The 27,569-nt window shown below is 49.0% G+C and overlaps 2 protein-coding genes across 3 annotated transcripts; both read right to left on the bottom strand.

The window, feature by feature from the left end:
- Positions 1-6: 6 nt before the first annotated feature.
- On the bottom strand, positions 7-26,094 carry LOC311585690 (fatty acid hydroxylase domain-containing protein 2-like). Of its 2 annotated transcripts, none has more exons than XM_084761175.1 (7): positions 25,889-26,094; positions 25,686-25,789; positions 22,514-22,635; positions 17,812-18,017; positions 17,313-17,418; positions 16,887-17,053; positions 7-109 (listed from the first exon to the last, which is right to left on the bottom strand). In XM_084761175.1, the coding sequence occupies exons 1-7, from the start codon at positions 25,957-25,959 to the stop codon at positions 43-45; spliced, it is 843 nt and encodes a 280-aa protein (XP_084617301.1). In that variant the 5' UTR covers positions 25,960-26,094; the 3' UTR covers positions 7-42. The 2 variants fall into 2 exon arrangements, with proteins under 2 accessions (XP_084617301.1, XP_084617300.1); XM_084761174.1 differs by lacking the exon at positions 7-109 and adding an exon at positions 15,027-15,605.
- On the bottom strand, positions 1,291-8,477 carry LOC311586283 (fatty acid hydroxylase domain-containing protein 2-like; the record flags this gene model as incomplete). Its single annotated transcript, XM_084762258.1, has 6 exons — positions 8,261-8,477; positions 8,058-8,161; positions 4,997-5,118; positions 2,302-2,507; positions 1,803-1,908; positions 1,291-1,542 (listed from the first exon to the last, which is right to left on the bottom strand). Exons 1-6 carry the CDS (start codon positions 8,329-8,331, stop codon positions 1,291-1,293), a joined length of 861 nt encoding a protein of 286 aa, XP_084618384.1. The 5' UTR covers positions 8,332-8,477.
- Positions 26,095-27,569: the final 1,475 nt, after the last annotated feature.

Below are 27,569 nucleotides of genomic sequence, written 5' to 3'. Positions count from 1 at the left end.
GAAGCCCAGCAGGATGACATGTCTTTCGTAGGCCTTGCTCTTCTAAAACAGGATGTCAATCCCATGTAGGTGGTCCAGCAACCCCAGTGTCCCATAGCACTGGTTGAACCTGAAGGAGGAAAGAGTATTGCACAGCTAACACTAGTGGGAAGCTGTGGGTCTCCCAGCCCTCCTCTCTCCTATGTAACTCTACCATGCTGTGCAAGCACATCAACAGAGCCTGGAATATTCCTTTGAATGGTTCCATTTGTGGATTGTTTAAGAGTTGTGTTGTTGTTGTTTTTCCTTGTTTTTTTTTTGAGACAAGGTTTCCCTCTGTAGCCTTGGCTGTCCCAGACTCACTTTGATGACCCAGCTGGCCTCAAACTCTCAGCAATCTGCCTTCCTTGGCCTCCTAAGTGCTGGGATTATAGGCGTGTGCCACCACACTCGGCCATAGAGTTTTTGTTGTTACTGTGTCTAAAAAAGTTTCACCAAACTGAACTCATGTTGAGTTGGCCTTGAACTGGTGCCAATGCTCCTGCCTCAACTTCCCCAATGCTGATATTTTAAGTCCACCTTGTTCTTCACGCACCTGGAGTCCACCTCTTTTGTTACTGGGGATATGGTATGCACAAGATCAGCCTGATAGTCATGTGGCTGCTGAGCTCTCACTGTGTAGTCCAGGCCGGCCTGGAACTCTCTTCACTGTAGACCAGGCTAACCTCACACTGAGTCCTGGAATTAAAGGCCTGCTAGCATGCCCAGCTGTAGCAATCCCCTTTCCACACTGCTGAACCATCTCTGGGTCCTACTTACTCCATCATACTGTGTTCTGGAGTGCAGAAGTTAGCACTTCATGCAGACCAAGGCTTGTCCAGGTAGCTGAGGGGCACCCCACATCAGAACAGCTTGGAAGACATTAGGAGGCAGACGCTTGTGACATGCTCCACAGGTACTTTGACTGGTCTGTTTGGAGGGGACCCATGAATAACTGTTCTAAGTGTGTCTGATGACCAATGAATAGTCTGGGATGAAGGCAGTCATGCTGTTGAGCCTCAGTTTGGAGTTTGAGGTCAGCCTGGTCTATATAATTTCTAGGCCAGCCAAGGCTACATAGAGAAATGCTGTCACCAACAAAGAACATAGCCCATAGTGCTTAAGTGTGCCAACTTTTTCTGCACATGGTTTCTGAGGAGATGATTTAAGGGTCACGAGATTCAGCAGTCCTAGAACCCAAATTAAAATTTCCAACGGCAGGAAGGACATGGTGTCAGACAAAAAGGAGAAGATCAAAGTGGCCCTGTCTACTCAGTATCTTTCCCAGCTGGTTACCACAGTCAGATGGAGGCACCACTGTCCCATGACGCACTTGAGCGAGGGTGCAGTTGGTTTACTTGAGATGGTGTAGTCATGGAACTCAGGTGAAGGCAGGAAGGGCAAGTGGTACCCACAGTGGATGGTAACACTGACAATGACAGATAGGGAAAGCCACACAGTGATGGAGGACAAGTGAGAGCCCATTGCTAGAGGTCCCACCATAACTGGCAACATGCTGGAAGCCTGCAAAGGAAAGGATGATTCAGGAGATGGAGGGACCCAGCTGGGTGTTCACTCTGCCCTTCATGGCTGTAACTTGGGACACGCTGACTTAGCTTCAGTTTCCTCTGCAGCAGAGTCAGTTTGTAAAAGGTTGTTGGGAGGAATAAGATGATGTACACTAGGCACCTGCTACAGCCAAGACCTGGCAGAGTTGGTTGTGAGGAGAAAGCAGAGCAGGGAACCAGCAGCCTCAGCTTCTGTACTTAAGGGGCCATACTTACCACGTGTTCTATAGGGTGGGCATACATTGAGATCACACCAATGGGTGCTGTCCACTCATGATGTTTCTTGTGTATTTTCTGATACATCGTGGGGTGGTGAAGGAGCCTGGAAAGATAATTCATAAATGGGAACTGCCAACGCCCACTTCCCTCCATCCCAAGCAGATCATCAGAAAGTCAAGGTGCGAACGAGTCCCCATCTGAGGAACAGGCATCTGTAGTCTGCAGATGATAAGTCTGGGTTCCATTGTCTCCAACCCCAGCAGAGAAGTAAACTGAGACCCAGAAAGGAATAACAGGAGCTAGAAGGGGGCTGACCCACTCTCCCATGCGAATAGGGAAACCATTTCTTCCCTGGGCGTCATGTCAAGTTGGAGAATCAGTTGTGTCTCTGGTGCTTGTTGGTAGGGCCTGAGAATAGAGACCACAGCTCAGTGGCCTCTTGTGACCAGGGAGTTGTCCCAGGAGGAGGCCATAAACATGCAAGGAAGGAGCTCACCGGTGTGAGTAGTAGAACAAGATTTCCTCCACAAGGGTGAAAAGGGCCATCTCCATGAGGAACCAGTGGAAGGTGGGCAGTTCTCGGGAGCAGGGGTCTCCCCTCCACTTCAGGAAAGGGTAGAAGATGGCCAGCATGGGGAGAGAGATCATGGTCTGGTTGAAAATAACGGAGGGGATAGCCTGACGCAGCTTCATGGGGTCTACCTGCCAGGACACAGAAGGAACAGGGAGAGGGACATGAGAAGTAGGTCTCTACCTCACCTGCTCAGGGTGGGCTCTGGGAGTGACTGAGGTCTCCACAGTCTGAGGCTGGCCATGGTGAACAGTACTGTCCTGTCCTGACATGGCAGTGTCCCCTCTCCCCCAGAGAATAGGCTCTGTACACTAGAGCCTGTCACTTCCGAGTTCTGGCTCACACAACACCCTGTCCTCTACAGGGACAAAGAAGCAAATCCCAGTTAAACACAGGAACGGATAAGCAGCGATGGTCACTCAACCATCTTGATGAAGGATTCCAGAAGAGTCTGAGTGACTGAGAGCAGGCTGGCCTTCTGTAGCCTTACAAAGAGAACAACACATCTGCATGGATGGGAGCAGCAGGGGCAGGCCCCCAACCTCCTTCAGCTCCCTCAGCTTGGGGCCAATCCAGTGAGGCTGAGCAGATGAGCATGGAAGCCTTGGATTGTGAACCTTAGAGCTGGCAGCCTCCACCCAGTGCCCTCATGGCTACTGGGTCCCTGCTGGGAAGACATGGCCTGAGAATTAGGGCACTGGTGTGGTCTACAGGAACAGGAAGGAGAAAGCAGCCTAATGGGGAAGAGACTGGAAACAGGGGTCCTCTAGTGTCTCAATATTGGAACAGGTCAGAAGAAAGTTATAGCTTGTAGATTATTTCAATGGATGAATCTGAAATGTTGTTTATATGAGTCTAATATATTTTTCTCACATTTCTTCTGTCTGTCTGTCTGTCTGTCTGTCTGTCTGTCTGCCTGCCTTAAAATAGTTACTAAAAAACTCACGGGAAAAGACAGCCAAGAGCAAGGACAGAGGCTGTATATACCACGTTGAGAGGCTGTATAGATGCCTCTGAGACAAGACAGACAGCTCAGAGAGACTGCCAGACTGCAGAGATGACTCAGTCAGAGAGCTCTGCCTCAAGGGAGAACAAATGGGTGGCAGTGTGTACCTGTGTTAAGTGGGCCAAGGGATGGTTTTGGTTTTGGTTTTTGAAACAGTCTTGGGGACTGGAGAGATGACTCAGTGGTTAAGAGCACAGGCTGGGTTTCCAGAGGCCCCTGAATGCACGTGGTAGGTCACAACAGTGGGTCTGACATCCTCTTCTGGACTCTGTGGGTGCTACTGCATGTATGTTAAACACAGACACACATGCAGAAAAAACACCCAACCCCATAAAGGAAGTAATTGAAACAGTCTCCTGTAGCCCTTCTGAATGATCCTCCTGCCTCCGTCTCAGATGCTGGGAGTCCAGGTGTGTGCTGCCACAGCCAGGCAAAGATTGTGTGATAATCTTTAGAGATGGAACAGTTAGAGCATTTATGTGATAATGTAAAGAGAAATGAGCCAGGCTGAGAGAAAGTCAGAATGTTAGGAAAGAGGGAAGAATGCTGAAGCCATTTCCTGGAGCCAAAAGGACAGGAAGCAGGAGAGGTGACAGTCACAGCCCAGGACAGAACCATGGAGAAGGGGTCCTGGCTTTCATTTCCTCAGTGTGGTGGAGGCCAGGCTAGGAAGGAGCTGCTGAGAGAGGAGAGGTGTGCAGAGGCAAGGAGGAGGAGGGAGGGTGGCTTGAGGTTAGGCCTGGACCCAAGGAATGGCAGCAGCCAACAGCTCCCACTGCAGTCAGCTCAGGGATCCTGCTAAAGTCAGCACCTCCTCCAGCTATTGAGGGAGGACATGGTCCAAGGTCCTTCCTGTGGCCTCAGACAGAGCTTTGGAGCTGAGAAGCCCCAGGATGGGCCGGGAAGTGGCTGGGTGGGTAAAGTGTTCTTGGAGTTCTTGGAGTTGTGCTGCAGCCATGTCTGTGACAGGCTGAGGCAGTCCTTTCTCCTCCTGGTATGTTGAGCACAGTGTCACAGGGCCACTGTGGGTGGGAATCAGCTGACCAGCACTTTGGTCTAGACTGGCTCTGGGGTGAGTGGCCTTTCCATTTCTCTCTTACTTTATTTTTTAATTATTGAGGGGTGTGTGTGTGTATGTGTGTGTGTGTGTGTGTGTGTGTGTGTGTGTGTGTGTGTGTGTGTGTGTGTTTGTAGGTCTTTGTGCCCTGGTGTGCATCTGGGGTCAGAGTAAATGGTGTTGGTTCTCTCTTCCCCTGTGTGGGGTCCAGGGACCAGACTCAGGTCTTCAAGCTTGGCAGCCATGCCCTTACTTGCTGAACCATCTCACTGACAGGATCTCCTGTAGCCTAAGCTACCTTCAAACTTCCTGTGTAGCCAAGGACGACCTTGAATTTCTAATCCTCCTGCCTCCACTTCCTGAATGCTCAGATTATAGCTATGTAGCCCCACATGTACCTTCGTAATGGCACCCTGGGCTTCTTTTGAGCTAACCAAGCACTGTATGAACCAAGGATACCCAGCACCTTCTGGATTCAGGTCACCTCAAGGGTAAGATTTGGCTTGCCTGACTTTAGTCCCTGCATTCCCAGCAGGAAGAGCTGCAATGCCCCTTACCGGTTCATTCTTGCCAAGTTGGATGGGGTAGCAGGAGATGGAAGAGGGCTTCCCTGTTGTGTCCACCAGCAGCAGAAGGCCATTGAAAACCCAGAAGCACAGCCCAGGTATGAGGCCAGCACCTGAGGCAGAGAGCAGAGCAACTTAGAGCATCCCAGGGACACAGTGGCTCACCAGGAAGTGAATGAACAAGTGCAAGGATCTGTCCCCTACCTGGGGCCTCAGTGCTCCTGTCATAGCCTCTGTCTGTCTCCCTCTCTCCTCCACAGTGTGTGTGTGTGTGTGTGCGTGTGTGTGTGTGTGTGTGTGTGTGTGTGTGTGTGTGTGTGTGTGCGCTTGTGTGTGTTTGAGACAGGGGCTCACTGGGTAGTCTTGCTGTGAACTCACAGTAGATTACCCCCTGCCTCTCTGCCTCTTCCACTCATATGCTGGGATTAAAGGTGGGATTAAAACATAATTGAGATTTTGGGTGTTGAGTTTTGTTGTTGTTGTTTTTTTTTTTTACTTGTTTTGTAACAGGCCAGTTTGAAACCAACTGATAGTCCAGACAGACCCCAAACTCACAGCAATCCCCTTGCCTCAGCCACCTTCTAGGATAACAGGTGTGGCTGCTATATACTCTCAGCACACGTACTGATGACACTTCTGGTCCCCTCACAAGTCTTCCTATTAGGATGAGGAGACCATCTGACCCCCTGGTCTATTACTCCCCAATACTGATGCTCCACAAAAAATTTCAGAAAATGCTGATCAAAGTCAGTAGTCTCAGAAGTTCAATGGTCATCCTCAGTCACATAACTCCTTCTTGGACCTCCTGGGATGCACGAAAGCCTATGCTTAGAAGAAAAATAATAGAGCGTGCATATAAGGGTGGCTTAGTGGGTAAGCCTGGTGACCCGAGTGCCAGCCCATGAACCATGTCAAAGTGCAAAGAGCAGTCACTGTAGGGTGGTCTGCTGATCCATCCATATAGTGTGGCATGTGCCTGTCCCCGCCCAAATCACAACACGATAATAGATAAATATTAAAAAGAAAACCCTGACCAAGACACACTTCAGCTGGCGTTTTGTTTCACATCCCACTTCTCATGTCTTTAATCTCCTACCTACAGCAGTCATCCAAGGGACACCACAGTGTTGTCTTATGGCACTGTGGCTCCTCCTAGATTGGAGACCCTGGGGAACAAGGGCACTGTTTCCCTGACCTCTGTCTCTGTCTTCTTCCTCTAGTCCTTTCCTGCCACATCAAACAGTGTCTGAGGTAGGCAGGACACAGGAAGGACTTGGGCAGTGTGGGAGGACCACTGTTAGAGCCATTCTGCCAGACACTTGGATAGACTCTGAGGTGGAAAAGGAGACAAAGCAAGCAGACACAGGCTGTGTGGAGAAATGCTGATACAGAGCCTGGCATGGTGGTACATGGCTTTAATCCCAGCCAGCACTTGGGAGGCAGAGGCAGGTGGATTGATGTGAGTTTCAGGCCAGCCTGGTATGCCAAGTGATTCCAGGACTGCCATGGCCTCACAGAGAAACCCTGTCTTGAAAAAAAAAAAACCAAATAAATAAATAAATAAATAAATAGAATAAAATTAGACGAAATTCTGGTACAGTGTGTTTCAAAATAACAAGCAAAGCTGGGTGGTGGTGGCTCACACCTGCAATCCAGCACTTGGGAGGCAGAGGCAGACAGATCTCTGTGTTTGAAGTCAGCCTAGTCTATAAAGTGAGTTCCAGGATAGCCGGGGCTACACAGAGAAACCCAGTCTAAAGAAAAAAAGGATCACGGGGCTGGAGAAATGGCTCAGCAGCTAAGAGCACTGGCTGCTCTTCCAGAGGTTCTGAGATCAATTCCCAGCAACCACCTGGTGGCTCACAACCATCTATAGTGAAATCTGGTGCCCTCTTCTGGTGTGCAGGTGAACACGCGGGATACTGTATACAATAATAAATAAATCATTTAAGAAAAGAAAAAGAAAAAAGAAAAAATGATCATAATTTCAAAAATACATATAATAATCACAAGAAAATTTGGGGTTAGAGAGAGAGGGCTCAGCAGTTAAGAGCTCTGGCTGCTCTTCCAGAGAGCTGGGGTTTCATTTCCAGACCCCACATGGTGCTTCACAATCATTTGTTACTCTAGTTCCAGGGAAACCAACACCCTGTCCTGAGCTCCCAGCTCCTGCACGAACATGGCACATGGAAGTACACTCACCCACACGAACACACACAAAGTAAATGAATAGTACCTTTGACTCCAAGGAAACATTCAGAGCAGCTAAATGTCTGTTAGCATGAAATGAAGAGTCTTTCAGGTGACAGAACAGCCCTGGCACATGAGCTATTAAGGCCTTGCTCCATATTGGCAAGATGGTTCCAAGTACCCAGGAGTCAGAGGCAGGCAGATCCCTGTGCGTTCGAGGCCAGCCTGGTCTACAAAGCTAGTCCAGAACAGGCAAGGCTACACAGAGCAACCCTGTCTCAAAAAACAAAACAAACAAAAGACAGAAACAAAATGGCAGATTGGGCAGTGGTGGCACACACCTTTAATCCCAGAACTCCCAGAGGCAGAGGCAGGTGGGTCAATATGACTCCAAGACCAGCCTGGTCTACAGTGTGAGACCAGGACAGCCAAGGCTATGTAAAGAGACCTTGTCTGAAAACAAAAAACCAAAAAAGCAAAAAACCTCAAACCACCACAACAACAGAAGGGCAGATTGGGCCCATAAGATAGAGCAGCAGGTGAAGGCCCTTGCACCCAAGCTTGACAGCCTGAGTTCAATCCCCAGGCCCACATTCTGGAAGAAGAGGACCCACTTCAGCAAGGTGTCCTCTGACCTCCACATGCATGCTATGGCGAGCTCATGCCCCCTTCACATGCACATGGAGTCAATCTACTACTACTACTAGTAATAATAATAATAATAATAATAATAATAATAACAACAACAACAAACATCAACAACAACAGTAACATCAACAAAAATGGTGATGATGATGATGATGATTAGTGTAGGAAAAGAACAAATGTGGAGCCCCACACAGCCCTCTGTCAGGAATCTCACCTATAAGGAACAGGATCCACTCATTGCCTTCAAATGTAGACAGCAGTTTCTCCCACTGGGTCTGCCAAAAGTGGCCGGAAGCACCCCAAAATGTCTGAAGATGCCTTGGAAGGAAAACCATTCAAGTTTCTGGGTGAAGGCTGGGAAGCCAGCCCTTTCTTGCTGTGCCTCTCCCCCCTAAGTTCTGAAGGGAGCACACTCACCATGTGACTGAGTTCCAGAAGGCCCCAAGCAAGAGCAGCCCAGAGCCCAGGATGAGAGCTGTCCTCCTCATGGAGCCCCAGATGTGTCCCTCCTGCAGGAGCTGGGAGTGTCAGGCCTGTCAGGTTCCTGCTGGGAGCCAGCTGCTGACCTACGCCACAGCTGTGGAAGGCCCTTCTTTCCAAAGGTTCCTGGCTGTATTTGAGTGTACAGACTATAGCGTGGGGGAGGGAACAGGATTGCCCCACCTCCAGCAAACCTGTTGAGTGACATTGCTGCCCAGATCTGCATAGGAAAGGCTTTCCCCAGCTGTGTATGTGTCCTCAGACCTCATGGCAAAGGGTTCTTCAGCACCCAGTGTGTCCTCTTCAGCACTCAGTGTGTCCTGTAGTCCCCTTCTTTATCATCACAGTTACAGTCAGGTATGGTGAGGGTACAGAACTGTAATCCCAGGTCTTGAGAGGTGGAGGCAGGAAGATCAGGGGTTCAAAGTCAGCCTGGGCTATTTGAACCCTGTTTCAAAGAGAGTCCGCTGACCAGCCTGGGATGGTGGTTCTTACACATTCTCCAAAACATTTGTTGGAGGTTGGTCTGATGTATTTTGATGCTAAGTACTGCTCTCTCTCCCTCTCTCTCTCTGCACCACCTTGTACCTAGCCTAAGAGGTTTGCTAATTAAAAGCCATGACTCCTGTGAGTTCAAGGCCAACCCAGTCTACAAAGTGAGTTCAGGTAGGTAGGTCTGTCTCAAAAAATGAAAAAGACACCGCCAAAACCAAAAACTGGGCATGGTGGCACACGCCTTTAATCCCAGGATTAGAGGCAGAGGCAGAGGGATCTCAGTGAGTGCTAACCCGGCCTGGTCTACAGAGTTCCAGGACAGCCAGGGATATTACACAGAGAAACCCTGTCTTGAAAACAAAACAAAACAAAACAAACAAACAAACAAACAAAGCAATAGCCTGCGAATTGGATTAGGTAGAGGAAAGCACATGGCTGGGTTGGAGGAGATTTGGCAACCACACGATGATAAAGAGCAAGTATTTGGGAGTATGGATGGGAGGTAGCTTGATAGAAATTATTAGAGGCAGATGGAATGGGATTGGGGCAGGGATTTCATACCCTCCCCTCTGTGGAATATAGTTTGTCGGATTAATATCTGCCCTGGCCCTAGTTAACTAGGGCTATTTTAAAATATAACAGGTGTCTGTGTTTTCACAGATTCCTAGTGGGTTACAAATGACTGCCCTAATTGTGAGAGGAATGTGGCCTTGCCTTAGGCACTTACACGCTGTGAGTTAGATATGGTAGCACACTCCTGTAATCCCAGCACAGGTAGGCAGATCACTGTGAGTTCGGGGGCCAGCCTGGTCTACAAAGCAAGTGCAGGACAGTCAGGGCTACACAGAGAAACCCTGTCTCAAAAGACCAAAGCAAACAGACAAAAACCAAGTACATGCTGTGGTACCCAGCTTTCCATCCCTTCTGGGGATTGAACTCAGGTCCTTGTGTTTACATGGCGAGTGTTTTATTGAGCAAACCATCGCCGCAGCCCAGAGAGGCTGATCACACCAGAAGAGCCTATTGAAAGGTGATTCATTTGCTTTTTTCTCTGACCTTTCCATTCTTGAGAAAACAGATAAAAAAAAGAAAAAAAAAAAAAAAAAAAGAAGGAAAAAAGGACAAAATTGAAAACTAAAAATGAAAAAAAAGAAAAAGAAAAACAAAAACAAAACCCCAGAATCCACCTAATCTGTAGAAAGTGCTGTCTTTCCCCTTCCTTGGAATTTTTCTTCTCTTTTGTTTTTGAAAATTATATATATATATATTTTCTCCTCATGGAGCCCCATATATGTCCCTCCTGCAGAAGCTGGGAGTGTCAGGCATGTCAGGCTCCTGCTGGGAGCAGGGTGCTGACCTATCCCACAGCTGTGGAAGGGCCTTCCCTACCAGAGGTTGCTGGCTGTATTTGAATGTACAGACTCCAGGCTGGGGGAAGGAAGAGGATTGCCCTATCTCCAGCAATATATATATATAGTGTTTGGGGTTTTTGTTTGTTTGTTTGTTTATTTCTTGTTTGTTTTCTAGACTGGGATTCTCTGTGTAGCCTTGGCTGTCCTAGATTCACTTTGTAGACCAGGCTGGCCTGAAACTCACAGCGATCCACCTGCCTCTGCTTCCTGAATGCTGAGATTAAAGGCATGGGCAACCACGCCATGCCGAAATAATATATTTTTCTCTTTTTAAAAATTGAATTAAATTAAATTTTCTATTCTTTTGGGAATAATATTTTTTTAAAAGTTGCCTTATTGTGGAGTGGGAACCTGAACTAATGCCCAAATGTCCGTTTTCCTTGAGCCTCCTGAAGGGCTCCACCTGTCTGGGAGCACCCTGGGCTTGGACTCACTAGAATTCTCCTCGGGACTGAGTTGCATGGACAGGGCCTCCTGCCTGGAGGCCAGAGAGTAGGGGCAGCTCTGTCAGAGCTGTGCTCAGGACACCACTGCTGTTGCATCGTCTGAAGCTGATGTCCTGTGTCTGCACTCTGCTGCCACTGTCCTTGTTCTGCTTGCTGGCGCCTCACCAGGCCCTACTCGGGCCTGTGGGGTTCGACTAATAATCGGGAGGAAGGTCACCTGTTGAAAATGCAAGACACAAAGAAGAAGAGCAAGTCTGATTGATCAAACTCTCAAGCTTTATTAGTCAGGCAGCAGCTTTTATAAGTCAGAAGGCAGGGAAGCATGTTGCTATAGCAACCAAAATACGGGCATTTAGCAAAACATAGGGATTTCCAGGCAGGGTCATAATGTCCTTCCACACAGGGTATCTGGCTCCATCCTTGTCAAGTCTAACTGCTAAACCATAACAGGGTTGCTCCATCTCTATCTGTCTGTAGTCTAACTGCTGCCTCCCAAAGGGTCAGAGAGTTTCTGGTGAAAGTCTAGCTCTGGGAAACACAGAGACTTAAAAGTGCAGACTTGGACAAGAAGGCTGAACATTGGCCATATGGCCTATCGTCCTCAACAAGGACGACCTTGCCTTTGGAAGACCAAGGCCAAGTTTGCTTTAGACTGTTGTAAACAGAGTGGGTCTTGTCTGGTCCACCCTTGTCCTCAGCCTGTGTGTCTCCCCAAGCCCTGAACAAGGGGAGAACACCCACGGGCGGCCTCAGCTTAGATCTGTGTCTGACCTTAAAGACCTTTGACCTCAAGGAGGTTTGTATCTCAAGGTGGAGAAAGGTGCCATTCTCCAAGGGTTTGGTGTGGGCTGCCCATCTTAATAACCTCACCCCCTACAGGCCATCTCTGCCCTCTGCCTCTCTGCCACCCTGCCTGGGATCACGGGGTGAGAGGAACCCAGGGCTGGGGGATTCTGCCGTTTGGTGAAGCCCCATGGCAGGAAGGTAAATGTGGACATAGAGTATACCTGACTTCTCTTCTTGAGCCACCGACGGCCCAGGCTGCCCGGTGAGAGCCAGAGGAGTGGATGGAGGCTGCTGTGATCAGGAGCTGGGGAGGGTGATGGACTGAGCACACAGACTGGGGAGACTGCATGCTCACCCCACATGGGACCTGGACAGCACAGGGAGGGTGTGGTCTTTTTGCTCACTTACTGAGGCTTGTGTGGCCCTCGTCCTCATCACTGAGTTCCTCTGTTGTCCCAAAGGCTGGCACTAGGACACAGCATCCCAGGCTGGCAGGAGCTTGCCTTCTGTCTCTGGACACCTTGGTTTGACTCATGCCCTGCCCCACGTGGTCCTCCCAGGGCTGAGTATGTGGAAATCCTGTGTCAGTTCCAGGACTCAGTTGTGTCCAAGGATATAGGAACAGGGTGTGCTGGTGGATTAAAGGCTTCTCCTGAGTCTGGTATCTGCCCCATGGTGCACCCTTTCCAATAGTGGGCTCCTTCTCCTTCCTTTCCTGTCCCCCTTCCTGTCCCTGCTCAGCCTTATGCTGTATATCCTGCAGCACAGAACCTCAGGGCTTGGAGGCCCAGTGTCAGGGAAGGTGGTTCCTCTCTAGACTACCCAGGCTAGGTTTGCCATCCTCTCCCAGACCCTCCCAGGCCATGTGAGGGAGGAAGACCCTTTGTGGTGGGAAGACGAGGCTATCATCTCAACACAGGCTGAGGAGGGGTGGAAGTGTGTCTGTCTGTCTGTCTGTATTTTTTTTTTCTGTGTGTGACATGTTAGGACTTGAGGTTGCAGTGTAGTTTACACCTTCACCTTCTGAAGACGCTTGAATTTAGGACCGATGTGTCTGTGACAAGTATGCCAGGAGTGGCTGGGGCCACCAGAGCAAGCCGCTTCCCCATCACCATCTTCCCATGGGATCCAAGACCTGAGACAGCCTGCCAAACGGAACCACCTTCATCCTCTGGCTGTGCCCACAAGGGGGCAGACTTTGATTTCCCTGCTGAGCCTCAGAGTGAACTGGCTACACATGAGAAGCCTGCCTGGCCCTGCTCCAGCCTGCACCCCAGGTTCAGACAGAGGTGCTGAGCCCATGTCAAGCTGTTAAATGTTTCTGTTCTGTAGCTCTTTCCTGCTCCCTTTTGATGACATTTACAAAAGAAAGCAAGCTGCTTGGAAGGCCTGGAAGTGAGGAAAGGGCATGAAGTCAAGGCCAGTGTATGGGGGAGTACTAGAGGCTTGGACACCCTGGCCACCTGGGTGGGACCCCAGAGTATCTCTCTTGTTAAAGGGCCCCTGGTTCTCCTCAGCCCCACCCTCTCCTCCAGCCATGGTGATGGCAGAGGCAGAAGAGAACTCTCGGCCCAGTTCTCACAGGAAAGGAAAACTCGGCGTGGGCTTTGCAGAGAAGGTTCCACCTTAACGCTCGTACCTTGTCTTTGCCATGTGCTAGGATATCACATTCAACAGGACAGACAAGGTAAAATACTTGGATGAGCTTGTATCATAACATTAATATTACTGAGAGTGTCTGAGGTGATTCATTCATTATTCTGGTCCTGCTCTAGTCCTTTGTAATTGGTGGTAATTATTACGCTTTTCTTTTTAATACAAAAATATGTATAACAATAAAAACTTGAAAAGGCAAAACACTGACTGGTCTCCCATCTGGGACACTGCTGTTGGGTGTGAGAGAGGAGGCTGGTGTGTGTCCCCAGATGGAGGAGCCCACGCTCTGCATGTGGATGACTAACGCAGTCTTTGAGAGGAGGCTGCTCTGGCTCCTCTGCAGCTGTGTCAGGCAGGGCCCATGGTGCTGCTAGTGCATCCAGTGCTGGGCAGTCTGGACCCTTTTGGCCCTGCATCCTGGGAAGCTGGGGAAAGGGTGGAGTTGGGTTTCCATTGCCCAGGGTACATATGAGCATTCCCTGTGCACTGTTGACTGTCCTCTAAGACCTGACTAGAGTTTCTTACTGTCAAATGGGTGGGTGATCACTGCCACCAGTGACCTATATTCTGTAGGTGACCAGCTGAGCTGGACCAACGTTAGTGACATTCATTAGTAGTGGCTGTGCCAGCTGGCTCCTCAGTTGTGTGGCCTTTGATTCCTAGTGTTGTGCAGTCAGGGGTGAGGTCGAGGGCACGACAACACAATCTGCTGTGTTAAGTAGGGCGGTAGTGGCACAGACCTCTAATCTCAGCAATCTGGAGGCAGAGGCAGGTGAATAACTGTGAGTTGGAAGCCAGCCTGGTCTACAAAGGGAGTCCAGGACAGCCAAGGCTAAACAGAGAAACTGTCTCAAAAAACAAAACATAACAAAGAAACAAACAACACAATCGGCTGTGTTAAATGGAGGATTTATTTGCATGCTTCTTAGCCATGTTTTTGTGGAACATTCAGGTCTTACCAATGTTGTGCCTCTGGGGACAAGCCTTGTATGGTGACGGTCCCTCACAGAGTCCATTTACATGACTCCCTGTCCCTGCCCCTTTTGATGTCACTGCGGAGAGCATTTCCCCAGATGCTCATGGGAGGAAGGGAAGAATGCCCTGCAGTGATGGTGGGGGTGGGGAAGTGGGTTGGTGCGTGAAGGAATCTAAGGGCACAAGGTCAGAGGAGGCTGGGACTGCAAGGTGCCCTGTTTCCAGTGGGCCCAGTCTTCTGTGGGCTTCTGTGTTATAGGATGAATCCTGCTCTGTAGTTGGTTTTACACAGCTGGTCATGCACACTTTGAGGTTTTGCCTTTGTGTAGGATGCTCTGGGCTGGGCCTACACCATGAGCAGCTGGACTCCAGGACTGTGCTATTTCACTTGAGCTATAGGATGGTTGCCCTGACTAACCTGGAATTGAAAGTGTACAATCAGCACAGTTGTGATAGAACTTAGCAAATGGTGACTGTGGCAGCCTACCAGAGCCAACCTAGGTGCCAAGGCCTTAGGATCTCAGGGTACTAACCATGTGCTGCCACAGTGGTGTCCTGGTAAAACTTTACTGCGGTAGCCTACGGCTTCAGTGTTCCTGGGCCTGTTTGCCACTGATTTCCCATGTGAAGGAAGAAGGGCCTGCCTGCTCTTACTCCATGCTTCCCGGGGCTCATTGTCGCAGGGAGACGACTATGGTTTGGGTTTAGAGAGCAACTGACCTGAGTCCCCCTCAACATGAGCAGCCCCTGGAGTTCAGCCCTAGTGTGCACTCAGGCTAAGGCACAGGAGCTGGCGAGCCTGTCAATTGAGAAGCTCCTGTGGGCTGTCCTAGCTCCTTCTGAGGGACTTGTGTTGTGGAGGGCAAAAGTAACCCAGGCGTTTTTGGAGGAAAGCAGGGAGTACATCTAGCATGTCCACACTCTGACCTGTGATTACCTCAGGTTCCCTGGCTTTAGGTGTGAGAAAAGGTCTTGGAGCCAGAAATGTCCCAGTCCCACTGCCACCACATTCTCTATCCCACCGAGGCCACAGGGGAGCTGTGTGGGGATTGGAAGAGAGGACTAGGGGATTCTCCCAGGCTCTCTGTGACTTTTCTCCCCTGCCCGGGCTTCAGAAAATTAGTTAGTTGCTTTTCCCTAAGTGAGTTCCTAGTCCTAGGTGACATGGGAAGTGGTTTGGGGGAAGCCCTGACGCTATCACGGCCTTGTCCAGGCAGGAAGCCTGCCTTCCCTCCACCCTAATGGGACAGCCCTTAGAGTATGGTGGTCAAAGGAGGCCAGCTGCTGAGGGTGGCCTGGCCCCAGGCAGTCACCACATCTTACTTCTGAGGGAACAGCCCAGATGGTCCAAGGAGACTCTCTATCTTCTTTGGAGGGTCAGGAATGCTCTCTGAGAGTGGGGTGAAGCCCAGCAGGATGACATGTCTCTCATAGGCCTTGCTCTGCTTAAACATGACGTCAGTCCCGTGTAGGTGGTCCAGCAACCCCAGCACGCCATAGCACTGGTTGAACCTGAAGGAGGAAAGAGTATTGCGCAGCTAACACTGGTGGGAAGTTGTGGGTCTCCCAGCCCTCCTCTCTCCTATGTAACTCCACCATGCTGTGCAAACACATCAACAGAGCCTGGAATATTCCTTTGAATGGTTCTGTTTGTGAGTTGTTTAAGAGGCTTTTTTCTTTGTTGTTGTTTGTCCTTCTTAGTTTTTTGAGACAGGGTTTCCCTCTGTACTGTATCCTTGGCTGTCCCAGACTGACCCTGATGACCAGGATGGCCTCAAACTCACAGAAATCTGCCTGCCTTAGCCTCCCAAGTACTGGGATTATAGCCGCGTGCCACCACACTCGGCCATAGAGTTTTTGTTGTTACTGTGTCTAAAACGTTTCATCAAACTGAACTCATGTGTAGCTGGCTTTGAACTGGTGCCAATGCTCCTGCCTCAACTTCCTCAATGCTGATATTTTAAATCCACCTTGTTCTTCACGCATCTGGAGTCCACCTCTTTTGTTACTGGGGATATGGTATGCACAAGATCAGCCTGATAGTCATGTGGCTGCTGAGCTCTCACTGTGTAGTCCAGGCTGGCCTGGAACTCTCTTCACTGTAGCCCAGGCTAACCTCACACTGAGTCCTGGAATTAAAGGCCTGCTAGCATGCCCAGCTGTAGCAATCCCCTTTTCACACTGCTGAACCATCTCTGGGTCCTACCTACTCCATCATACTGTGTTCTGGAGTGCAGAAGTTAGAACTTCATGCAGACCAAGGCTTGTCCAGGTAGGCTGAGGGACACCCCGCATCAGAACAGCTTGGAAGACACTAGGAGGCAGATCCCTGTGACATGCTCCACAGGTACTTTGACTAGTCTGTTTGAAGGGGACCCATGAATAACTGTTCTGATGGGCCTGATGACCATGGAATAGACTGGGATGAGGCCGGTCATGTTGTTGAGCGTCAATCCCACAGTGTGGAGTTTAAGGCTAGCTTGGTCTACATAAGTTCCAGGACAGCCAGGGCTACATAGAGAAATGCTGTCACAAAACAAAGAATAAAGCCCACAGTGCTTAAGTGTGCCAACTTTTTCTGCACATGGTTTCTGAGGAGATGATTCAAGGCTCACAAGTTTCAGCAGTCCTAAAACCCAAATTAAAATTTCCACTGCAGGAAGGACATAGTGTCAGAAAAAAAGAAGATCAAAGTGGCCCTGTCTACTCAGCATCTTTCCCAGCTGGTTCCCACAGTCAGATGGAGGCACCACTGCCCCATGAAGCACTTGAGCAAGGGTGCAGTTGGCTTACTTGAGATGGTGGTAGTCATGGAACTCAGGAGAAGGCAGGAAGGGCAAGTGGTACCCACAGTGGGAGATAGTGGTGACGATGAGAGCCAGGGACAACCACACAGTGAGGGAGGACAAATGAGAGCCCATTGCTAGAGGACCCACCATAACTGGCAACATGTTGGAAGCCTGCAAAGGAAAGGATGATTCAGAAGATGGAGGGACCCAGCTGGGTGTTCACTCTGCCCTTCATGGCGGTAATTGGGACATGCTGACTTAGCTTCAGCTTCCTCTGCAACAGAGTCAGTTTGTAAAAGATAGTTGGAAAAAATAAGATGATGTACACTAGGCACCTGTTACATCAAGCCCTGGCAGAGTTGGTTGTGAGGAGAAAGCAGAGCATGGAACCAGCAGCCTCCACTACTGTACTTCAGAGTCGGTTACTTACCACGTGTTCTATAGGGTGGGCATAGATTGAGACCACACCAATGGGTGCTGTCCACTCATGATGTTTCTTGTGTATTTTCTTATACAATGTGGGGTGGTGAAGGAGCCTGGAAAGATAATTCATAGATGGTAACTGCCAGTGCCCACTTCCTCCATCCCAAGCAGATCATCAGAAAGTCAAGGTGGGAATGTGGTCCCCATCTGAGGAACAGGCATCTGTAGTCTGCGGATGATAAGTCTGGGTTCCATTGTCTCCAACCCCAGCAGAGAAGTAAACTGAGACCCAGAAAGGAATAACAGGAGCTAGAAGGGGGCTGACCCACTCTCCCATGCGAATAGGGAAACCACTTCTTCCCTGGGCATCATGTCAAGTTGGAGAATCAGTTGTGTCTCTGGTGCTTGTTGGTAGGGCCTGAGAATAGAGACCACAGCTCAGTGGCCTCTTGTGACCAGGGAGTTGTCCCAGGAGGAGGCCATAAACATGCAAGGAAGGAGCTCACCGGTGTGAGTAGTAGAACAAGATTTCCTCCACAAGGGTGAAAAGGGCCATCTCCATGAGGAACCAGTGGAAGGTGGGCAGTTCTGCGGAGCAGGGGTCTCCCCTCCACTTCAAGAAAGGGTAGGAGATGGCCAGCATGGGCAGAGAGATCATGGTCTGGTTGAAAATAACGGAGGGGATAGCTTGACGCAGCTTCACGGGGTCTACCTGCCAGGACACAGAAGGAACAGGGAGAGGGACATGAGAAGTAGGTCTCTACCTCACCTGCTCAGGGTGGGCTCTGGGAGTGACTGAGGTCTCCACAGTCTGAGGCTGGCCATGGTGAACAGTACACTTCTGTCCTGTCAAGGCTGTGTCCTGTCGCCCCCCCCCCCTTCACCATCCCCCAGAGAATAGGCTCTGTACACTAGAGCCTGTCACTTCCGAGTTCTGGCTCACACAACACCCTGTCCTCTACAGGGACAAAGAAGCAAATCCCAGTTAAACACAGGAAGGGATAAGCAGCGATGGTCACTCAACCATCTTGATGAAGGATTCCAGAAGAGTCTGTGTGACTGAGAGCAGGCTGGCCTTCTGTAGCCTTACAAAGAGAACAACACATCTGCATGGATGGAAGCGGCAGGGGCAGGCCCCCAACCTCCTTCAGCTCCCTCAGCTTGGGGCCAATCCAGTGAGGCTGAGCAGATGAGCATGGAAGCTTTGGATTGTGAACCTTAGAGCTGGCAGCTTCCACCTAGTGCCCTCATGGCTACTGGGTACCTGCTGGGAAGACATGGCCTGAGAATTAGGGCAGTGGTGTGGTCTACAGGAACAGGAAGGAGGAAGCAGCCTAATGGGGAAGAGACTGGAAACAGTAGCCCTCCAATGTCTCAAACTTGAAACACGTCAGGAGAAAGTTATAGCTTGTGGAATATTTCTAGCTTACTTTCTTTAGATTTATTTTATTAATATGTATATAGTGTTCTGCCTGCATGTACATTTGGGCACCAGATCACATTATAGATGGTTCCGAGCCACCATGTGGTTGCCTAGTAATTAACTCAAGACCTCTGGAAGAGTAGGCAGTGATCTTAACCTCTCAGCCCTTTCTTCAATCAGTTTATAGAGTATTTCAATGGATGAATCTGAAAATGGAGCCCGGCGTGGTGGTGCACGCCTTTAATCCCAGCACTTGGGAGGCAAAGGATCACTGTGAGTTCGTGGCCAGCCTGGTCTACAAAGTATATCCAGGACAGCCAAGGTTAACAGAGAGAACCTGTCTTGAAAAACAAAGAAGAAGAAGAAGAAGAAGAAGAAGAAGAAGAAGAAGAAGAAGAAGAAGAAGAAGAAAAAGAAGAAGAAGAAGAAGAAGAAGAAGAAGAAGAAGAAGAAGAAGAAGAAGAAGAAAATGGTGTGTAGATGAGTCTCATATATTTTTCTTACACTTTCTTCTGTCTGTCTAAAACTTCCTTACTATGAAATTCATGGAAAAAGACAGCCAAGAGCAAGGACAGAGGCTGTATATACCACCCTGAGAGGCTGCATAGATGCTGCAGAGACAAGACAGACAGCTCAGAGAGACAGCCAGACTGCAGCGATGACTCTGTCAGAGAGCTCTGCCTCAAGGGAGAACAAATGGGTGGCAGTGTGTACCTGTGTTACATGGGCCAAGGGATGGTTTTTGTTTTTGTTTTTGAAACAGTCTTGGGGACTGAAGAGATGACTCAGTGGTTAAGAGCACTGGCTGGTTTTCCAGAGGCCCCTGAATGCACGTGGTAGGTCACAACAGTGAGTCTGACATCCTCTTCTGGACTCTGTGGGTGCTACTGCATGTATGTTAAACACGGACACACATGCAGGAAAAACACGCAAACTCATAAAGGAAGTAATTGAAACAGTCTCCTGTAGCCCTTCTGAATGATCCTCCTGCCTCCGTCTCAGATGCTGGGAGTCCAGGTGTGTGCTGCCACACCCAGGCAAAGATTGTGTGATAATATTTAGAGATGGAACAGTTAGAGCATTTATGTGATAATGTAAAGAGAAATGAGCCAGGCTGAGAGAAAGTCAGAATGTTAGGAAAGAGGGAAGAATACTGAAGCCATTTCCTGGAGCCAAAAGGACAGGAACCAGGAGAGGTGACAGTCACAGCCCAGGACAGAACCATGGGAGCTGGGAGAAGGGGTCCTGGCTTTCATTTCCTCAGTGTGGTGGAGGCCAGGCTAGGAAGGAGCTGCTGAGAGAGGAGAGGTGTGCAGAGGCAAGGAGGAGGAGGGAGGGTGGCTTGAGGTTAGGCCTGGACCCAAGGAATGGCAGCAGCCAACAGCTCCCACTGCAGTCAGCTCAGGGATCCTGCTAAAGTCAGCACCTCCTCCAGCTATTGAGGGAGGACATGGTCCAAGGTCCTTCCTGTGGCCTCAGAAAGAGCTTTGGAGCTCAGAGGCCCCAGGAGGGGCTGGGACGTGGCTGCATGGGTAGAGTGTGTTCTTGGTATTCTTGGAAACTGGGTGTGATGCCCAACTGCACATGCCCAGTGTGAAGTGGAAGTAGGAAGATAAGAAGTTCAAGGTCATCCTCACGGCAAGTAGGAGGCCGTCCTTGGCTAAATGGTACGCTATTTAGGGTGTAGGAAGAGGTTCTAAAGCTGGACTTGGTGGTACAGTCCTTTAATTGCAGCACTCAGGAGGAAGAAGCAGGCAGATCATGTGAGTTTGAGGCCAGCCTGGTCTATAAAGCATGTTCAAGATAGTCAAGGCTACATAGAGAAACCCTGTCTTCAAAAACAAACAAACAAACAAAAGTTCTAGCCTATTCTATGTCCTGCTCAAAAAAAAGGGGCAGGGGGTGTTCTAGCCTTTCCTGCCCAGGGATCATGACAATCACAGCAGTGCTTAGTCATGAAGAAGAAAGCATTACTTTAACAGTAGCTGTTTCAGAAACAGCAAGGCCTTACAGGCCAAATAGTGACACAAAGGCCTCCAATCTGTTCCTCCAGGGTGGGCTGGAGGAAATCCAATTCTGGTAGCTGTCATCTCAGTAGAGGACCTTTTAAGGAGCCTTCATCAGGACTCCCTTTTCCCATCATGCCTTTGGTGCCAGGCTGGGCACACTAGAGTGCCTTGAGAGCAGAGATGACTCATATAGTCACTGGGCAGGCTAGTGCTGGTTGTCAGGACAGGGTTTGTGTGGGGCGGTGGTTCGGCTCCTTTAAAAACCAGTCTCTGCCCTGAGGGTTAACAGAAGGTTGTCTCTGTAGGTTTTCAGAGCACAAGAAAGGCAGGTGCAGGCTACAGGGTGGTGGTTCAGCCCCTACAGTGGGCAAGCAGGGCTGCTTAGCAGCTGCATGGGGTGATTAAGGAGGCTTTTTTTTTTTTTTTAACTTTTTTGAGACAGGGTTTCTCTGTGTAGCCTTGGCTGTCCTGGCCTTGCTTTGTAGACCAGGCTGGCCTCGAACTCACAGCGATCCACCTGCCTCTGCCTACCAAGTGCTGGGATTATAGAGGTGTGCTCTACACACGCTGGGCTTGTTTGTTTGTTTTAAAGGCTTATTTATTTATTTTGTATACAGTTCTCTGCCTGCATGCCAGAAAGGGGCATTATATCACATCATAGATGGTTGTGAGCCAACGTGTGGTTCTTGGGAAGAGATCTCAGGACCTTGGGAAGAGCTGTCAGTGCTCTAAACTCTGAGCCATCTCTCTAGCCGTCTCCCCCCCCTACCCTACCTCACCCCCCCTGCCTGTTTTTTTTTTTTTTTTTTTTTTTTTTTTTTTACTTTTTGAGACAGGGTTTCTCTGCATAACAGCCCTAGCTGTCCTGGATTCCCCTTGTAGACCAGACCACGCTCACTTCGAACTCACAAGGATCTACCTGCCTCTGCCTCTGCACCACCAAGGTCAGCCTAAGAGAGCTCTCCTTTAGTTTCAGCACATGAAAAGCAGAGGCAGGCTGATCTCTGTGAATTCAAACCCATGAGTCCAGGACAGCCTAGGCTACACAGAGAGACCCTGTCTCCAAAAAGCAAAAGCAAAAAAACAAAAACAAAAACAAAAAAAACCCCAAGTAACAAAAAATGGCTGCAGCCATGTCTGTGACAGGCTGAGGCAGTCCTTTCTCCTCCTGATATGTTGAGCACAGTGTCACATGGCAGCCTGTGGTGGGAATCACCTAACCAGCACTTTGGTATAGACAGGCTACTGGCTGAGTGGCCTATCTATTTCTCTCTTACATTATTTTTTAATTGTTGAGGGGTGTGTGTGTGTGTGTGTGTGTGTGTGTGTGTGTGAGTGTGTGTGTGTGTGTAGGTGCCTTGTGCCCTGGTGTGCATCTGGGGTCAGAGTAAATGGTGTTGGTTCTCTTCTTCCCCTGTGTGGGGTCCAGGGACCAGACTCAGGTCTTCAGGCTTGGTGGCCATGCCCTTACTTGCTGAACCATCTCACTGAAAGGGTCTCCTGTAGCCTAAGCTACCTTCAAACTTGCTGTGTAGTCAAGGATGCCCTTGAACTTCTAATCTTCCTGCTTCCATTTCCTGAGTGCTTGGATTATAACTGTGCAGCCCCACATGTGCCTTAGTAATGGCACCCAGGGCTTCTTTCAAGCTAAACAAGCACTGTATGAACCAAGTATACCCAGTACCTTCTGGATTCAGGTCACCTCAAGGCTAAGTCTTTGGCTTGCCTGACTTTGGTCCCTGCATTCCCAGCAGGAAGAGCTGCAATGCCACTTACCGGTTCATTCTTGCCAAGTTGGATGCGGTAGCAGGAGATGGAGGAGGGCTTCCCTGTTGTGTCCACCAGCAGCAGAAGGCCATTGAAAACCCAGAAGCACAGCCCAGGTATGAGGCCAGCACCTGAGGCAGAGAGCAGAGCAACTTAGAGCATCCCAGGGACACAGTGGCTCACCAGGAAGTGAATGAACAAGTGCAAGGATCTGTCCCCTGCCTGGGGCCTCACTGCTCCTGTCATAGCCTCTGTCTCTCCCTCTCCCCTCCACAGTGTTTGTGTGTGTGTGTGTGTGTGTGTGTGTGTGTGTGTGTGTGTGTGTGTGTGTGTGTGTATGTGTGTGTGTGTGCGTGTGTGTATTTGAGACAGAGTCCACTGTATAGTCTTACTTGGCTATGCTGTGAACTCACAATAGATTGTCCTCTACTTCTCTGCCTCTGTCACTCAAATGCTGGGATTAAGGTAGGATTAAAGCACAGCTGAGGTTTTGGGTGTGAGTTTTGTTGTTGTTTTTTACTTGTTTTGAAACAGGCCAGTTTGAACTCAGTGATAGTCCAGACAGACCCCAAACTCACAGCAATCCCCTTGCCTCAGCCACCTCCTGGGATAACGGGTGTGGCTGCTGTATCCTCTCAGCACAGGTACTGATGACACTTCTGGTCCCCTCACAAGTCTTCCTATTAGGATGAGGAGACCATCTGACCACCTGGTCTATTACTCCCCAGTACTGATGCTCCACAAAATATTTCAGAAAATGCTGATCCAAGTCAGGAGTCTCAGAAGTTCAATGGTCATCCTAAGTCACATAACTCCTTCTTGGACCTCCTGGGATACACGGAAGCCTATGCCTAGAAGAAGAAAAATAGGGCTGGAGAGATGGCTAAGAGGTTCAGAGCACTGCATGCTCATCCAGAGGTCCTGAGTTCAATTCCCAGCAACCACATGGTGGCTCACAACCACCTATGGTGAGATATGGTGCCCTCTTCTGGCCTACAGGTGTACATGCAGCAAACAGAATACTGTATACATAATACATACATACATATATACATACATAACTCTTTTTATTTTTTATTTTTTATTTTTTGGTTTTCGAGACAGGGTTTCTCTGTGTAGCCTTGGCTGTCCTGGATCCACTTTGTAGACCAGGCTGGCCTCGAACTCACAGCGATCCACCAGCCTCTGCCTCCCGAGTGCTGGGATTATAGATGTGCACCACCATGCCCGGCTATAACTCTTTTTAAAAAGAAGAAAATAGAGCCCACATATAAGGATGGCTTAGTGGGTAAGCTTGGTGACCTGAGTGCCACCCGACGAACCATGTCAAAATACAAAGAGCAGTAACTGCAGGGTGGTCTGCTGATCCATCCACATAGTGTGGCATATGCATGTCCCCGCCCACATCACAGCAGGATAATAGATAAATATTAAAAAGAAAACCCTGACCAAGACACACTTCAGCAGGTGTTTTGTTTCAAATCCCACTTCTCATGTCTTTAATCTCCTACCTATAGCAGTTATCCAAGGGACACTGCAGTGAGTTTTCTTATGGCACTGTGGCTCCTCCTAGATTGGAGACCCTGGGGAACAAGGACACTGTTTCCCTGACCTCTGTCTCTGTCTTCGTCCTCTAGTCTTTTCCTGCCCCATCAAACAGTGTCTGGGGTAGGCAGGACACAGGAAGGACCTGGGCAGTGTGCGAGGACCACTGTTGGAGCCATTCTGCCGGACACTTGGATAGACTCTGAGGTGGAAAAGGTACATGGCTTTAATCCCAGCACCTGGGAGGCAGAGGTGGGTGAATGGGTATGAGTTCAAGGCCAGCCTGGTGTGCCAGGTGATGCCAGGGTTGCCACGACTACAGAGAGAGACCCTGTCCTGAAAAACCAAAAAAAAAAAGAAAAGGAAAAGAAAAAAAAACAATAAAAGAATTTCTGGTACAGTGTGTTTCAAAATAATAAGCAAAGCTGGGTGGTGGTGGCTCACACCTGTAATCCAGCACTTGGGAAGGAGAGGCAGACAAATCTCTTGAGTTTGAAGTCAGCCTAGTCTATAGTGTGAGTTCCAGGATAGCCAGGACTACACAGAGAAACCCAGTCTAAAGAAAAAAGGATGGAAAATTAAAAATAGAAATAATAATCACAAGAAAATTTGGGGTTACAGAGAGAGGGCTCAGCAGTTAAGAGCACTGGCGGCTCTTTCAGAAAACTGGGATTTGATTATCAGTCCCCACATGGTAACCAATATCCTGTCCTGAGCTCCCAGCTCCTGCACGAATATGGTACATGGACGTACACTCACCCACACGTACACTCAGGCACACGTACACATACGAAGTAAATGAATAGTACCTTTGACTCCAAGGAAACATTCAGAGCAGCCTAAGTGTCTGTTAGCAGGAAATGAAGAGTCTTTCAGGTGACAGAACAGCCCTGGCACATGAGCTATTAAGGCCTTGCTCCATATTGGCAAGATGGTTCCAAGTACCCAGGAGTCAGAGGCAGGCAGACCCCTGTGAGTTCGAGGCCAGCCTGGTCTACAAAGCTAGTCCAGGACAGCCAAGGCTATACAGAGAAACCCTGTCTTAAAAAACAAAACAAACAAAAAACAGAAACAAAATGGCAGATTGCACAGTGGTGGTACACACCTTTAATCCCAGCACTCCCGGAGGCAGAGGCAGGTGGGTCAATATGACTCCAAGGCCAGCCTGGTCTACAACGTGAGACCAGGACAGCCAAGGCTACATAAAGAGACCTTGTCTGAAAAACAAAACAAGACAAAACAAAACAAAACAAAAAAACCAAAAAACCCCCAAACCACCAACAACAGAAGAGCAGATTGGGCCCATAAGATAGAGCAGCAGGTGAAGGCCCTTGCAGCCAAGCTTGACAGCCTGAGTTCAGTCCCCAGGCCCACATTCTGGAAGAAGAGGACCCACTTCAGCAAGGTGTCCTCTGACCTCCACATGCATGCTATGGCGAGCTCATGCCACCTTCACATGCACTGGAGTCAATCTACTACTACTACTAGTAATAATAATAATAATAATAATAATAATAATAATAATAATAATAATAGCAACAACAGCAACAGCAACAAAAATGGTGATGATGATGATGATTAGTGTAGGAAAAGAACAAATGTGGAGCCCCACACAGCCCTCTGTCAGGAATCTCACCTATAAGGAACAGGATCCACTCATTGCCTTCAAATGTAGACAGCAGTTTCTCCCACTGGGTCTGCCAAAAGTGGCCAGAAGCACCCCAAAATGTCTGAAGATGCCTTGGAAGGAAAACCATTCTAGTTTCTGGGTGAAGGCTGGGAAGCCAGCCCTTTCTTGCTGTGCCTCTCACCCCTGAGGTCTGAAGGGAGCACACTCACCATGTGACTGAGTTCCAGAAGGCCCCAAGCAAGAGCAGCCCAGAGCCCAGGATGAGAGCTGTCCTCCTCATGGAGCCCCAGATGTGTCCCTCCTGCAGGAGTGGGGAGTGTCAGGCCTGTCAGGTTCCTGCTGGGAGCCAGCTGCTGACCTACCCCACAGCTGTGGAAGGCCCTTCCTTCCAAAGGTTCCTGGCTGTATTTGAGTGTACAGAATCTAGGCTGGGGGAGGGAAGAGGATTGCTCCAACTCTAGCAAACTGGTCTAGCAACATTGCTGCCCAGATCTGCATAGGAAAGGCTTTTCCCAGCTGTGTGTGTCATCAGTCCTCATGGCAAAGGGTTCTTCAGCACCCAGTGTGTCCTCTTCAGCACTCAGTGTGTCCTGTTGTCCCCTTCTTTATCATCAAAGTTACAGTCAGGTATGGTGGGGGTACAGAACTGTAATCCCAGGTCTTGAGGGGTGGAGGCAGGAAGATCAGGGGTTCAAAGTCAGCCTGGGCTATTTGAACCCTGTTTCAAAGAGAGTCCGCTGACCAGCACTGAATGGTGATTATTACACATTCTCCAAAAACATTTGTTGGAGCTTGGTCTGATGTATTATGGTGCTAATTACTGTTTGCTGTCTCTGTGTTCCACCTTGTACCTTACCTAAGAGGATGCCAAACAAAAGGCCATCACAGCTCTGGCTTTGAGGCCAACCTGGTCTGCAAAGCGAGTCCAAGACTGCCAAGATAAGACTGAGAAACTCTGTCCCAAAAAACTTTAGAAGAAGGAGAAGAAGAAGAAGAAGAAGAAGAAGAAGAAGAAGAAGAAGAAGAAGAAGAAGAAGAAGAAGAAGGAGAAGACTGCCATAGGTAAGGAGGAAGAGAAGTAAGTGTCCAGCGAGGATAGAGATCTGGCCCTGCTGATGATAAGTAGCAAGTATTTGGGATTATGTATGGGAGGTAGCTGGATAGAAATTATTAGAGGCAGATGGCATGGCATTAGGGTAGGTTTCCCATACCTGCCCTACTGTGGGAAATCGTTTATGGGGTTAATATCTGTCCTGCTCCAGGTTAACTAAGGCTATTTTATTTATTTATTTTTTATTTTTTATTTTTTTTCTAAAGCTATTTTATTTTATTTTTTGTTGCTGTTGTTTTTTTCTAAGGCTATTTTAAAATACAACAGTTGTCTGTGTCTTGACTGATTGCTAGTTGGTTAGAGAATACCACCCTAATAATAATTATAAGCTTTGTAATAAACATTATTAGGCCATAGTGCTAGATTGACCACAGCATTCTCTAAATAGAAGCCATAGAAGGCACCAAGACCAAATTGCAACCCCTCTCCCCCTCCGGTGAGCACCTGGGCTCACTTCAGCTAATGAATGTTGGCTTTCTTTCTTAACAATTAGACTTTATTACACAACCCAGCTATCCTATGCAAGAGGGAAAAAGGTTAAAGGGAAACACGAGTAAATCTTCCGGTATCTGTTCCACGGGACAGATCCCTAGGTGTCTCTGGCCTGCATGCTGGTCCAGCCCGTACTCTGGTCATCTCCCGATCCAGGTGCTCGGGCTCTGAATGTTGCAGCCTTTTCGGGACCTCTCCGCTTGCTGTCTCTCTCTAGGGCGCAGAGGCCGGTCTCCCCCCAGGAATCCTCCTCCCATCGGTGTTTGATGTTCACTTAGAAACAGAAT

This window comes from Acomys minous (genome assembly GCF_964271855.1).
Source record: "Acomys minous genome assembly, chromosome: 16".
In the NCBI taxonomy this organism is placed as follows: Eukaryota; Metazoa; Chordata; class Mammalia; order Rodentia; family Muridae; genus Acomys; species Acomys minous.
The sequence above is the reverse complement of the archived record's forward strand: the minus strand, read 5'-3'. Positions and strand labels throughout refer to the sequence as shown.

What these genes read in the sequence shown, in the direction of transcription:
- LOC311585690 (XM_084761174.1), bottom strand. Translation starts at nt 25,959, where the DNA reads ATGAGGAGGACAGCTCTCATCCTGGGCTCTGGGCTGCTCTTGCTTGGG. An exon ending in GTGGATCCTGTTCCTTATAG is followed by an intron (nt 22,636 to 25,685) that starts GTGAGATTCCTG and finishes TCTCTGCCTCAG; the next exon opens with GTGCTGGCCTCATACCTGGG. An exon ending in CATGACTACCACCATCTCAA is followed by an intron (nt 15,606 to 16,886) that starts GTAAGCCAACTG and finishes TTCCTCCTTCAG; the next exon opens with GTTCAACCAGTGCTATGGCG.